We start from the raw sequence: 14,996 nt of genomic DNA on the forward strand, positions 1-14,996 counted from the left end.
GGGAGAGGAAGTGCTTATATTGCCCTTTCCCCTGAAGTCACAGGCGTTAGAGAAGACCAGAGAGAGACCTGAAAGGTGGTCTTCCTCTGCATCTCTCTCTCTCTCTCTCTCTCTCTCTCTCTCTCTTTCTCTCTTCCTCTCTAACAGGTTTCTCTCTCTAGAAAAAAAACTAAAGTTTTATAGATTAGAGAGAGGGAGGAGGTACTTCTCTCAAAGCTGCACTGAAATTTTTCAAAAAAGAATCCCTCTACTTGCTTCATTGCTTCTACTTCACTCCCTCTGAATTTAGCACAAAGCTCTCTCTCTAGATCTCCAATCTTTCCTGGTTACCTGAAAAGAGTCCCGACTCTTTCTCTATCTCAGTCTTCCACAGCTTTGACAATCCTCCTTTAAACTAGCTAAACATTTGGCAATCATTTGACAAAGTAAGAGAATCTGAGGGTACCCAATTGCAGATTTTCCCGGAAGATGGAGAATTTTTCCGGAAAAAAGAGACCCACCATCAGTCTCTCACTCTTCACTACCTTGTCTGAATCAATTTCCTCTGATAAGTATCCCAATTCAATCAAATCTCCTAGAAATTTCCAAGAGGGTGTGGTTGGACTTGGCATAGTGGCTGCTATGACTGATTTGAGCAACCCCAATGAAGTGGCTTCGTCTGAAAGGTCACCAAGGTCAAGCCCAATCCCCATAGTCTCTGCAGCTAAACCTGCTGCTAATTTCAGAGGTGGGTTTAATATGGAGAGGCCAGGGGTTGTGGTGGATGAATTGTCTGAGAGCTATACTTGTGTGATTTCTCATTTTGGGAACAATTTGACAAGGAAACGTGTTTATTTTGATGATAAGCTTAGTGGAGTTGTTAATGATCCTAGTTCTGGTGTGGTGGCCTCTGGGGTGTTCTCTGCTTCACCAGTGAGTGTTGGTGAAGTGGATAGAGAGTTTTGGGCTTCTGATTTTCTCAGTTCTTGTTATCTTTGCAACAAGCAGCTTCATGGATTGGACATTTTCATGTACAGGTAAATAAAAAATTATGTTTATATATGTACATATATTTATGTTCTTTTGATGTATTGTTATGAATTAATTCAGTTTGAAATTTATATAGGATCAGTGTTTAGTGTGTATTTGGTAGTCTTTCTCCCCTTTCTATGAATGATTTGGTGAAGCATGATTTAGAAGATTTTGGATTATGAATATGTCTTAGTCAAAATTTTAGAAAATTTTGAATATGGCTTAGTCAAAATTTTAGAAATTTTAGAATATGGCTTAGTCAAACTTTTACAGAACTTTGAATATGGCTTAATTTTTGCTTATTGATTATGGTGTCTTGTGTGGGAGATTGTGTTTTGAGTGGATTTGAATTTCGATTGATTGTTATTTTAGAGGTATGGATGAATTGACCAATCTTGGAGATGTACGATGCTTCGCTTCTTTGCTAGTTTAGCAATAGATTTTAAGTTCAGGGTGATACCGTTAATGCTTGATCTATGGTAATTCGTTGGTCTTGGCGGAAGGATGTGACTGATAGATCTGTATCCACAGCTTGATACTTTTTCCTTATTTGTAATTTTCTCTTTTGAGTAGAGATTACCTTATGTGGTATAGGCGGTTGGTGTTCTTCTACTTGTTCTACTAACAAATTTTGCTCGATTTTTATTTATTAATCAAGGTTTAAGTTATGAGTTGTCATTGAATGTTTCTTAAATGATTTAGTTCCTTTGTTAAACATCTTGTTAAGAATGATTTTGCCTTCTTCATTGACTGCTGTAAGTACAGAAGCTGTATGAATGGTTGTTTCCATTAGGATTTGGATATTATTTCAGAAATGTAGTCTGGAAATCTTATGTGATTGTTACGTAGACTGTAAATGTTGTTATCTGCAAGGAACATGTACAGCTTGATTCAGCTGATTATTAGTTCTGGCCTTGTCATTTTCCAAACTGCTAGTAGTTATTCCAGTAATGTTTTGAAGTGTAAAATACAAGCAGGCCAGGCAAAGTAATTTAAGTCGGTCAATGTTGATTGGACTTGAGTACTCTAACAGCAATATATAGCTCACGGATTGATTATCACTCTCAAATCCTCAACCTAGGTTCTCATTTTGTTGATTGGAACAGATTCTATTCCATGTTAATATTATATGGAAATGGGGCTTAATTTTATGAACATGCCAGTATAATTTTTTATGCCAGGCTGTAAACCAATCATTTGACTATTAATTGTCATTAGACTGTTGCATGCTTAAGAAGTAATGCAAGGTTTTCTTTGTCTTAGTATTCATTGAAGCTAGCCTCCCTAGAAACTTAGGATAGAATGACAGCTGTTTCCTTAATAACCACTTGCAAGTTACATCTTTGATTGGAGTCATTTGTTCCGTATTAAAAATACCATTGAGTGGGTAGATGTGTACTGGTACTCCTATAAGAAGGTGGTCATTTCTTTTGGAAGACAATTTTGCCAACCGCTTTTTACCATGATGTAGCATTACCACTCTGCTCAATGCATCCACATGTTATACGTATTATCTAAGGTTAATTTTTGTAATAAATACAACCACACCTGTTAGACGTGGAAAACGTTGAGTAGGGCGGTAATGCTGCACCATGACTGAAGGTAGTGAGCAAAATTGTTCTCTTTTGAGCAAAGTTCTCTTTTCTTTATATTCTTAGCAAAAAATTGGAGTAGTGATTGCTTTTCAGTTATGTAGCATCCATAATTTGGAGAATCACTTTGACATTTAATACTACTGCTTTCTCTTTCTGGCAACAAAATGAAGCAGTAATATTTGTCAGTTATATGTGTACTTGAAATTCTTCTCTTTCCTGCACTTGCATATGTGGTTAGGAGAATTGCATTGGATTAAATCTTCTAACTTTTGAGTTATGCTTGAAAGTATACTTCAATGTCTTAGAATCTTGAAATTTCATCTCGATAGCTTTGTGAATGAATATATGCATTGTGTTAAGAGATATAACATTATTGTAGACAAGATTCTCGGTAGGCCAGTTTTAAAGTCCAGGTTGGTGAGATATTTAGGTGCAATTCTTGATTGAGAAAATTCCACCTGGTTTTGTTTTGTTCCAATATCTGATTTTCAATTCTCTTAATAATTGAGATATTTTGTGATAGCGAAAGAATTTGCTTTTGAAATTGTGGTTCTTGTTTGCTATTGCATGTGTTGCTTAATTGTTTGGAATGGTTGGGATGTCAACTGATGACTTTGAAAATGGGGATGGTCTTTGCAATATACTTGGCATCTACTGTCCTGATGCAACTTAGATTCTTCACTAACAAAGCATTCAATTCCCCTTGTTAGCAGAGGTGAAAAAGCATTTTGCAGTGCTGAGTGCCGTGACAAACACATTAGAAGCGACGATCACAAAGAGAAGTGCAGATCTGAAGCAATAAAATCAATGGATTACTCTGTGTCACCCTGCTCTAGTCCGCTGGTCTTCTTGGCTGGGGTCGCTGTGGCATGAACATTTTTACAAACCTATATAAGTAAATAATAGAAAAGGATGGGAAAGGTTATGAGAATAAAACTGGGTATAACCGGGATAAGACACAGTAGATAAAAATTGAGAGGGTTCAAGCAGGCAGTCTCTACAGTCTTCTATTCAAATTGCCAGAATTTTTTAATTAGATTGGAGAAATTTTATTGAGAAATTGTGAACTTATATGAACCTGAAAGAGAGACATTTATAGTTTGCATTGTATGAAATGCCAGTCATAATTGTTACAAGGAGCACCTGATGTTATGCTATTTTTCAGACTTTAATATTTTTTTAGTACAAGTGATTGGGGGGGAGTTTACACAAATATTCATTGGGTGTCTGGTTTACACAAATATTCATTAGGTGCCTGGAAATTTCAAACTTCCGCTCATAAGTGGAGATAAAAGAGCTCAATCAACTGAGCTATATATTTCGGCCTTGAAAAAAGTGTTACAAAATGGGGCATATTATTCGACCGAAAAATAAAAGTTGGGGCATATAATACACTTAGAGATGGGCTTATATTTTCCAGCCCGACCAGAAGCATTTTAATTCTTCTATAATGTCTACATCACTCGGTATTGTTATTTATATTTCCAACTAATAACTTTTTTTTATTAATCATAAAACTGATTAAGATTTGTGTCATGGTTGTTAGATCAACATACATGTCATACACCAGAAGTTGAAAAGTAAAACCATCACTCAGAGTCCTTGAAATAAAAATCCAGATTATGGCAAAACCTAAAACAACCCTCTTATTCTACAAAGATTCATATAATAAATACTATATTACTGCTATCAAGAGTCACATTGAGACTCTAAATAGCAGCAATATAGTCACAATGAAGTGTATAAGCAGAAAGTAATTTAGTAATATAATCACCTTGAGACTTTAACGCAGAGAGCTAGTACATTGTGATCTTTAACAAAGAATCATGTTCAACTTAGCATTAAAAAACCAAAATAAAGTCGATAACAAAGAGGGAAAGCCAGAACTTCATTGAGCTCCAAGTAAAATTTAGTCCTCAACCTGCCAAAGAGAGGTAAAATGCAATCACTAACTTAGTTGTTCAAAGAGTAACAGAGAATGATTAGAAAACAGATCTGAACAACCAAATCTATGTGCAGAAACTCTCTCAAAGAAAAAGGTCGACATATAAAAGACACTATTTTTCTTCTGTTTTCTTTTTTTATTATAGAAGACTATATTTTCTTTTCCTTTAAATATGCAGGGATCAGTTCAAACAAGTTTCACATTGGCCAATGCACTAAACAATTTAAGATGTCGAGTGCAAGTAGTTAAACTTAAGCCCATGTATATCCGATATGCTTGTTCCACACTAAATTGTGGCCAGTTCGACCCCCAAAAGGTTGTCAACAGGAACTCTGCATACAGAAGAAAACTAGAAAGCACTGGGCCACTCATGACAATACAACTTCATTTCCTCCAACACTAAAATTCATCCAACATTGTGAAAGCTAAACCAGACAGGACAGATTGTTCATCCTGACTGAACCAGAGAAAGTGGTGCTCTTCAATAGTTCTGTTTCTTAGAATCAGCATACTAGTTTAACCCACATCCCATTTTACAAACTCATAAACCATTATACAATTGGAACACATCAACTCATATGTGACTCCAAATCACTGCAAAAGTAGTCATCTAAGAATAGCGCACTTTCATGGCTCAAAAAATTATTTATGAAGCAAGTGCTTTAATTAATGTTTTTGGAAAATTTCACAAAGTATGCTTTTCCATAGAAAAACATGTCCCTACCAATTATTAAACACTTTCATCAATCAAAACAATGAGCTTGTCATTATTAAAAAAAATCAAATACAAACATTGACAAAGTCAACATAAGTAATGAGATGCAAGTCTATGAACCATTAGTTATGGCAATATCATTTGGAGCAGAGCCAAAGATCATTGAGTGTGTAAATTGCTCACAGAGAGTTGCAGCTATGAGATCATTACAAAAGATGAAAGTCAAATGGAACTAGAAAATTAATCAAAGAACCCATGATTCCCCTCTCCCTGCCAAAGTTCCTGTGACTCCAATCTCCAGCATTATGCCCCTCTAAGCTCTTTTCTCAATCGTTTGTGGTGTGGTCTATTTCTCTTAGTTAAAGGTTCAGACATTTCCCCAGCATATGTGCATGATGATGTTTGCCTTCACACTACATCAATCTTATTCTTGTACTTTACTCTAACCAAACTTATTGAACTCAGACAACATCTAATTACTTTCATCTATCAATTTTCCAAGAAAAGCTCCTCTTAGACAATCTACTTTATGGCTCCACTTGGTGCCAATGGACCTTCTCTCTCTGACACATCATAAATTTAGGCATATATTTGTAATCATGATCGAGATTCTGTCTATGCATAGATCATAACATCGGATACTCCACATTGGTTTTTTTCCCACTCAGAAACAGACACAAGAGAAAGAGAGTAACTTGACATACAAATATGCTAATCTAAATTGAGGATGCTGCAATTGAACCCCACAATTCATGCCATATGCTTTGAGCTGTCTTTACTTTGGACAAATGTTCGCAAATTTCAATCAGCAATTTCATCAAGACATGCACTTCATGACCAATACCCATTTAGAAAATCATTGGCATTGTTAAAACTCACCATCTATACTTAACAATTGTCCTTATTTTGAAATTTATGAGATGGGTCTTGGGAAATAATTAGTTCTAACAAAATTGGGATGAATGGGTCAAGAGCACTAGCATAAAACTATCAGAAATTCAACAAAATCACAAAAATAATACAAAACGAAATCAAATAAAACCAAAACCTGAGCGGGATTCGGCTCTGATAAAGAACGCTCGAGGTTCACGATTCTACCTTCAAGAGCATCAAACTTTTGCTTCACCTACAAAACCCCCCAAAGAAAAATGAAAACTTGAAAGGAAAACGAGAGAGAGAGAGAGAGAGAGAGAGAGAGAGAGAGAGAGAGAGAGAGAGAGAGAGAGAGTTGATGGGTTGGTAGGTTACATCAGAGGAAAGAGCGCAGCGGTCCACCAGAAGATCTTTCCAAACCAGGTGAGAAATCGCAGCTCCTGTCAACGAAAACCCAAGACCGAACCAGAGCAAACGAGCTCTTAACATATTTTGTTTTCTTTTTTGGGGTTTTGCGATTCACAGAAATGTCACGAGCTTTATGTTCTGATCAAGCCGAGGACGAATGTTTAATCACAATCATAGAGTGAGAGCTTCTAAAACGTTAGAAAAACTGAAATTCCCAACACCTTCAAGAAAAACACTATTTTTTGTTAACGATTAATAATGACCAATTTGCCCTCATATTTAACGGAAATATTGACGAGATATAACGGTGGGACCATTTGAGTAATTAATATAGAGTTGATGAACCATTTGAACGAAAAATTTAATTCAGACCCCAAAATGTAAATCGCGTACAAATTTGAGGACCATTTGAGTAATTAACCCTTTTTAATATATAAAACAAAATGAATTTTGCACATATACCACCTGAATTATTAGGGTGTGTGCATGCATTTATCACCTAAAGATAATTTGTATTGACCTTTTGTGGCTAATGACTTTTTTAGCTAAATTCGATAACACATACGAAAAATTTAGTGTTTGAGTCACATTGATAACGGATGGACATGTTAGTATGAAAAATTCATAATGAATGGACATAAGAACATATTGTAACCGAGACACGAAATCCTTAAAAATTTAGTTATTTTATTTTATTTCATTTTTAAGCTATTGACTATATAATTTGAACATCTTCTAAAAATGTTTCTTATGTTGGATGTTTGAACAAGGAACCTATTTTGTGAAATGCATTTTACTTAAGTTTTTAGTTTTAAAAAAAATGTTTTTTTTTTTCTATTTACTATAACGGGTGAAACGTCAAAATGGTATTTTTAGATTAAACCTAACAATGAAGGAGGCATCTTTGCTTAATATGGATAGTTTGCAAGACCCTCATCATTTTTACATATATGGTGCGCAAAACAAGTTTGAACACCCAAATGAATCAGAAGAACATATCAAATTTTCAAACGGAATTTTCATATGCAAGGCATGTCAATGTTCCTAGTGCTATAAAAAAAACAAGAACACAAATTAAATAACTAAAATTCCAAAAAAAAAAAGAAAAAAAAAAGTGAATGATTTGCAGCTTTTCTAATGTGGTCGACTAGAGCAGATGGTAGCACTTCAAGCAGATGCACCAGCTAGTTCTTTGGCACCAAATGTTGGGGCTGTAGGCACATAAAAGGGTATCAGTAAATATAACAAAAGTTTGATAAATAAAAACCTATCACAAGGGAATAAACAATAACCCACTAAAACGTAATGAAATTTGGTTTTTTGTTTTTAAATATAAAAATTATTGTGCAAGTAAAACCTCCACTTCATCTAATGATACTAAGTTATGGATTAAAATGAAATACAGTTTCTTCAGATTGAGTTAGGTGACGTAATATATCAAATGCCAGATGCAAAGACAACAAACTCTACAGGACTCACATACTGGATGTAGAGCTGAGTGTTAAATAACTTACTAAGATCCAAAGCTATTTGACTGATTAAACCTTTAAACCCTAATCACCTAATTAGGGTTTGAAGCCTTTTTTTTTTTTAAAAAAAATTTATTAAAAGCGACAGTAATTTTATTGATAACACAAAAAAAAAAGCACAGAGTAGCCGCAATGCCAAATATGAGTACAACATCTCCAGTGACCAAACACAAAAATAAATTGGTTTGATTTGGAGAGAATGACGCATGCCAGAAAAACCTAAAAACTCCAATTTGGCAGACAAGAAGCACCTGTACTCAAACCTACAATACAGATCCACCGCGCAACGGCAGTAACGGCAAATCCACATCAAAAAGTCGAACGCTAAATACAAACATCAGCAAACTCCTATTGAGTTTTTGAGAATTATTATACTAAAATAAACACAGAAATAAGGACACTGCACCATTTCCTCTCCAGCAAACCAAAGAGACTCGTAGCACCAACATGGCTAAACCTCTTATTTTGCATAGGCAAAACCCGATCCCACACAAACCCTGTTTCTAGTTGACTTACTTCACACCAAATTATAAAATTAAAAAAATTGGTAACACCTGACCAGAAAAATTATGTTCAGGGTTAGACTAGCTTCTTACCGCGGCGAGCTCCTCTTCATGCTTTGGAATAAAAGCAGTATCAACCTTCCCATTTTTGAAATCCTCTATATCAAGGATAAGTTTATGATATTCAATGGTTGTGGGAACCCCTGTGGAATAAAGGCAATAACTAAATTAACAGCCATGAATAAAGAGAAAAATATATATAGCTAACGACACAGCCATGAATAAACAGAAAAATATATCTAGCTAACTACATTCACAGTCATGAATTAAGAAGAAATTGTAGATTGACAATCTGAATTGAACTGACTGGAAACTTTAAACAAGAAATCAACAAATACAACTAAATTCCTCTATTTACTTCCTTTTTAGGTACAAGGGAGGGACGAAGCCTGGGCCTACTGGCCTACCCTTCTGTTCTATGGACAATGCTATGAATTGGCTCACTCAAAGTACAATTATGCTGACACAAATAGTAAGCAAAACGGAAGGATTACAACAATGAACTTTATTACTTACCTGTTATAATAGTGTCCTCAAGAGCCCTCTTCATTCGTTCAATTGCCTTTTCTCTTGTTGGTGCCCAAACAATAAGCTACATTAAGAGAGAGATTGCCAAAGTGATTAGATAAAGGAGCCTGAAACCTAAAATTTATACTGTACATATGAGAAACCATGGCTAGCAACGGTATGTTGGTCCACAAACCTTTCCAAGAAGGGAATCATAGTTTGGAGGAACCACATAATCAGGATAAACATGGCTATCCATTCTAACAAAGGGACCTCCAGATGGTAAGTAGGCAGTTATTCTTCCTGTAAAAAAGGCAAAAGATTACATATGCTAAAGATAAAATGAGTACAAAATGTCATTGTTAAATCCAGTGCACACACGAACGTAATAAAATCCATGGCAACCTTGACTGCTGAACTAACTTTGAACCCATTCATCAGGGTTTGGCTGCACCCGGTAAAACCAATACAACAGAAATGACTGTGGGAACCAGAACATCGCTATGTACACATACCTGGCCCAGGTCGGAATCCTTTAAAAGCATCTTCTGCATTGATACGACATTCAATTGAGTGTCCTCTGAGCACTATCTCATCCTGTAAATGGAGCGACCTCCATCAGACATTGAACAGGAAGCGTCATACATGTCCTACCACAATTAATTACTAATTACCTGTGTGTATCGAAGTTTTTCTCCCATAGCTACACGAATTTGTTCTTCAATCAAGTCAACAGAGGAAATCATCTCTGTCACAGGATGCTCAACCTGTGGTTCCATTGCGGGAGAAAAAAAAAAGTAATTTAGCATAACTAAGCAAAAAAATTTTTGCCAAACAAAGCCATCCTCAAAAGATTAGTTTAACCTGAATACGAGTGTTCATTTCCATGAAGTAAAAGGAGCCTCTTTCATCCAAAAGGAATTCAACGGTTCCAACACCAATGTAACCAATTGATGCTGCTGCGGCAACTGCTGCATCACCCATAGCTTTACGCAATTCTGGGGTCAATGCGGGGGAGGGTGCTTCTTCCAGCAGCTTTTGGTTCCTTCTCTGAGATGATCACATTCAACACATAAAATGGAAGGAGTTTCTTAAGAAAAAAAAAATTGAATGGATAGTACATCCTAGAGTTGCAAAGAGTCAGTTATATGGTATGGTTATGACCTTTTTTGCTTGCCTTAAAGAAATCAGAAGTAAGATTTTTAAGAAGACAAACTGTATTACAATAATTAAAAATAAAACCTTCACAGAGATAGCAAGCAATTAAGTCTGCTTGAAGTACCTGGATACTGCAATCCCGCTCTCCAAAGTGAACAACATTACCATATTTATCTGCAAGAACCTGTACACAAGGGATGGATCAAGGGGTTGCAGGCAGGCATCAAATGTCAAATCGAATACTAATTATAAAGAATAACATTACTTGACAAAAATATATATATATAAAGAATAACATTAGAAAACCAGGAACTTTTACAAGTACATTACCTGAAATTCAATGTGTCTAGGATTTTGGATGTACTTTTCCAAATAAACTCCATCATTTCCAAAAGCAGCTGCAGCCTCACTCTTCGCTTGCTGCAAAAAATTAAATTGAGGAAGAAAATTAAAATAATGGAAGCAACAATGAAATACAAAAATATAAAATTCATTTGCAGATAACAAGACCAAGTAAACTAAGAACCCAACAGTTCAAAGTTGTAGAGTTAAACTTAATTAATATCAAATTTAAAATATATCTCCAAAGATGATTTTAGAAATACTTTCACACAAGACAAACAAAAAAAAGAAGGCATCATCAAAGACAAAATAGGAAGATAATGCATACCTGCAACAACTTCACAAACTCTTCAGGTTGTTTAGCAAGACGCATGCCACGTCCTCCACCTCCTGCTGTTGCCTTAAATAGAAAAACATGCTTATCACTTCAAAGAAACAAATCAAATAACAGATAACAAGTATATCGGCTCCGTTAATACAGAGTTAGAAGGATAATATCAATGTAACGTCAGAATCCTAAAATAACCATTCATCTAGTAACTGTGTTATAGTTCATTGAAGTCTTAAAATTTTCATGTTTGATTCATTAATATAGATAAATACCACACTATTAAATAAGATCGTTTATATTTTTTCTGCCAAATACCTTATCCGGAGATCAGAGGTGACAGTCCGAATTCCCTATAGGTAATAGGAATTAAGCCAAGTCTTTCTTAGCCACTCCATGCATGATTCAAACTCAAATTTTAAAACCCATAAAAACTATCTTCCACCTTCATTGAGATAGTAAATTGTCAAAGTCTAGCACTATAGCAAGGTTACTGGGTAGCCTTCTGTCTTTCCTAATCAAACAGTAACAATTCTTGAGCAACTAACCTACATAAATATTCCTCTAAATTAATCACATTTACAATTGATACTTAATAAATGTCTATAATATTAAATCAATAGGTTTTATTGAAAAACAAAATTCAATTTGTTGCTTAAGAAATATGTTTTAACTTCTGAATTTTCAGAGTTAACATGAAAGGGTGTGCACTGCAAATTCTAAGACACAGTAAGGTAAAATGAGTTTTGATTATCATGAGATATATTAAGACAAGACACTTTACCTTGATCATAACAGGAAAGCCAATCTCATCGGCAAGCCTGATTCCTTCCTCTGTGCTCTGTTGACAAAAAAGAAAAAAGTGACAACAATAAACACAAAATCAATTCATATGACCACCTAGGTCTGGAGGTGTTGAAATGTATAATAACTGAGGATAAAGTAGATACCTGTAGTAATCCATCACTTCCTGGTACAGTTGGAACACCTGCTTTCTTCATTGTGTCTCTGGCAGTCGATTTATCACCCATAACACGGATGCTGTCAGGCTGTAACCCGAATTGCAAACAGTTGTCCCACATCAGTACATGAATTAACTAATGAGTAACTAAATACAGAGCCATGTGCTCATATCTTCATGACCTAAATGGATCAATCACTATTCACACTAAGACATAGGGAATATTTAGAGTGAGATAAATGTAATTAAAACACAACTCAAGAAACAAAAAATAAAAATTTTGTTTTAGGATAGGATCAGAATAATTTTCTTCTGAGTTGAATATTTTATTCATTACTAAAATGCTAGTTAATATGTCTTTCTGAATTTACATGAAATTTTGACAGACTCTATGTTAACTTATCAGGGTTGCATTGCATCTAAATCTGAATGAAGAGAAAAAAGTCAAAAACTTCCTAGCTTGAAGCTTTTTATTTCCAGTATTTTACCTTAGGCCCAATAAAGTTGATTCCGTGTTCTCTGCACATTTCAACAAATGATGCATTCTCAGCCAGGAAACCATATCCCGGATGCAGCATTGTACATTTCCGACTGATAGCAGCAGATAAAACATTTGGAACAACCAAGTACCTGTAGAAAGACAGATCAAAGTGCACCATTCAACCATTGTCATCTATAACAGAAACTGAGACAAAGGATAAACAAAAACTTATTGTGATACTAAGCTAAAGAATGTAGTGCACAAGTGATTCCTTGTTCTATCCACATAACCTCCATGTTAAACTATTCCAATTTTTCATTTAATCACAACATAACAGAGGGATAGGGGGGAAAAGGGGGAAAAACAACGAAACAAAATTTAACTGATCAACCACTTACGACTGACTGCTTGCTGCTTCACCAATACAAACTGATTCATCAGCCAATTTCACATGAAGTGCGTCCTTGTCTATTGTTGAGTAAACAGCCACACAAGGTATTCCCATCTCATGGGCAGTTCGAATAACGCGAACAGCAATTTCTCCTCTATTTGCCACCAGAATTTTTTCAGCTTGACATGTAGCATGGAGAGCTCCCCCATGCTTCCTGGATTTGAAACTAACTTGAGCACCCTGAGCTCTCTGCCTTAAAAAGTTGACTTTATTTCCCACCATAAAGCTACATTGGGAACTCCGTATCTCTCTAGTTCTCCCAAAAAATAAGCCCTTCCATTGACAATAGAAACCCAAGAACAAACGTAAATAAATAAATAAACCAAAAAACAGATCTGGAGATCATAATAGAAGCAAAAAGGTGCAGCATTCTGAAGACCATATAACAAGCAGACCTCATTGGTTTCGTAAATGCTAATTTATCTAGGAATTCCAATATTTTACTTTTCCCTAGTAGTCGGTTAGGATCTTTCACTTATCATCTGTTTGGCTGCATTGGATAAAGCATAAAGTTTTGAACTTTCCTACAAAACTGAAGATATAAAAGGTAATTATCTACAAAGCCACATCCTTCAGTCCATACAGAAATAAAAAGTAAACCAATTCAGTACCTAGGAACTTAAACTAACTAACATGCATTTGCAAAGTGGATCCATTTCACTATATATAAGCATCCATCTTACATGATTCAGTATCACACACTATCAACTTCGCATTAAGATCCATTGATTACCCACTCGAGTTCCAACGAATCAGAACGCAACTCAACATTCAAAACCAAACCCAATTCCAAAAGTACAATAAATATGGGTAACAGAGATACTTACAGGAGTTGGAGTTACAGTCTTGCAAATGGGCATTATGGCATCCATTTTGAAAACAAAGCGACCTAAGTAAACCCAATTACACCAAACAAACAAAAACCAATATTGCGTCACTACCATTGCAGAACAATAACAACAAAAAAGGGAAAATTGGTTGGAAATGGTAAAACTCTTTCGACAAAATCAGACAGTAGAGTGCATCAGCCAGGAAACCACAACAACCCAAAGAGATGGGATGTTGCTGCCATTCTAAAACTATTCAAAGATAGAAAATTTGATACTGGGGCATGGAAATACCTTACTCAATTGTCTCGGAACAAGATCAAAATGAATGAATGAAGGAATGAAGAAGGGTTGAATGTGAACAGAAAAGGGAAGGCTTTTGGGACCCGAAGAGCTGAGGAGCGAGAAAGCAGAAAGGGAGAGATAATGAGAGTGAGCAATGAGAAGAAGAAGGTAGGAAGGTCCGAGGAGAGTTGCTGCTTGAAAACGGGGGAGTTGCTGCTTGAAAAGCTCCGCCCAAATGGAGAGAAATCTGTCTTCAAAGTGTTGATGACGCCGTCCAATGATATTCGGCCACCTGTACAATTCAAAGTTACCATCAGAGGAAAAAAAAACTACTAAAAAGAAATAAAAAATGGCTATGTTTACTGGATTGGTGTAAACATTTCAGAATTGTTACATGGTGGCAATATGGTTTCAAAGACAATCTGTCTCTTTCCCAAATGGTTATGTTTTCTTTATGTTTTGACAGCTCTGAAGTCACACCCAAAACTTGCCACCCCATCTTAAAATTAAGCTCTCCATCTATAAATGTTGGCTATATCAATGCCAGCATATGCAGAAGAACTTTTATGCAACAGTAGTGTCATTGTGACGATATTTTACATGTTGTTATATGAGAAAGTTAAAATGTATGACAATATGTTATTGGTTTGGTATGCCACCCAGGAGCAGACGGATTACGGGACAAGAGGGGTCGCTTGACCCCACGAACTGGCTGGAAAAATGGCTATGGACAGCTTGTGGAGGTCTGAGTAGACCCCATGGCAAGCAGAACGAAGACCCCAAGAGATGCACGCAAGGTGCTTGACGGAAGGCCACAGCGACGAAAGGCCACAGAGGTTGTATTGTTTGCTGCTGGTGAGACCCTGAATATTACCTTAGATTGTTGGGATCGATCTCACGATCATGCAGGAGAAAACGGTTCGTCAATCGGAGCCCCACAACCAAAGTTATGAATTTTAGAAGTTTTTAAGAGCTTTTAGAATTGAAGTTGCAGAGCTCTCCGAAGAAGCAGAAGAA

The 14,996-nt window shown here is 35.8% G+C and overlaps 3 protein-coding genes across 3 annotated transcripts; 1 reads left to right on the forward strand and 2 right to left on the reverse strand.

Moving 5' to 3' along the window:
• Positions 1 to 3,788, forward strand: LOC110766188 (FCS-Like Zinc finger 14). Its single transcript, XM_021969468.2, has 2 exons — positions 1 to 1,016; positions 3,320 to 3,788. Exons 1-2 carry the CDS (start codon positions 469 to 471, stop codon positions 3,477 to 3,479), a joined length of 708 nt encoding a protein of 235 aa, XP_021825160.1. The 5' UTR covers positions 1 to 468; the 3' UTR covers positions 3,480 to 3,788.
• A 399-nt stretch (positions 3,789 to 4,187) lies between these two features.
• LOC110766189 (fanconi anemia group D2 protein) lies at positions 4,188 to 6,750 on the reverse strand. Its single transcript, XM_021969469.2, has 3 exons — positions 6,515 to 6,750; positions 6,315 to 6,392; positions 4,188 to 4,527 (listed from the first exon to the last, which is right to left on the reverse strand). The coding sequence occupies exons 1-3, from the start codon at positions 6,626 to 6,628 to the stop codon at positions 4,516 to 4,518; spliced, it is 204 nt and encodes a 67-aa protein (XP_021825161.1). The 5' UTR covers positions 6,629 to 6,750; the 3' UTR covers positions 4,188 to 4,515.
• A 764-nt stretch (positions 6,751 to 7,514) lies between these two features.
• Positions 7,515 to 14,996, reverse strand: LOC110766196 (biotin carboxylase 1, chloroplastic). Its single transcript, XM_021969479.2, is given in 18 exon segments — positions 7,515 to 7,740; positions 7,743 to 7,758; positions 8,673 to 8,782; positions 9,156 to 9,231; positions 9,343 to 9,449; positions 9,662 to 9,743; positions 9,821 to 9,913; positions 10,011 to 10,196; positions 10,429 to 10,488; positions 10,635 to 10,724; positions 10,975 to 11,046; positions 11,759 to 11,815; positions 11,925 to 12,023; positions 12,424 to 12,565; positions 12,815 to 13,140; positions 13,695 to 13,756; positions 13,989 to 14,271; positions 14,854 to 14,996. Coding segments are annotated over 16 exon segments (1,587 nt in total). The 5' UTR covers positions 13,740 to 13,756; positions 13,989 to 14,271; positions 14,854 to 14,996; the 3' UTR covers positions 7,515 to 7,714.

Source organism: Prunus avium, chromosome 1 (assembly GCF_965620075.1).
Source record: "Prunus avium chromosome 1, drPruAviu1.hap1.1, whole genome shotgun sequence".
NCBI classification, from domain to species: domain Eukaryota; kingdom Viridiplantae; phylum Streptophyta; class Magnoliopsida; order Rosales; family Rosaceae; genus Prunus; species Prunus avium.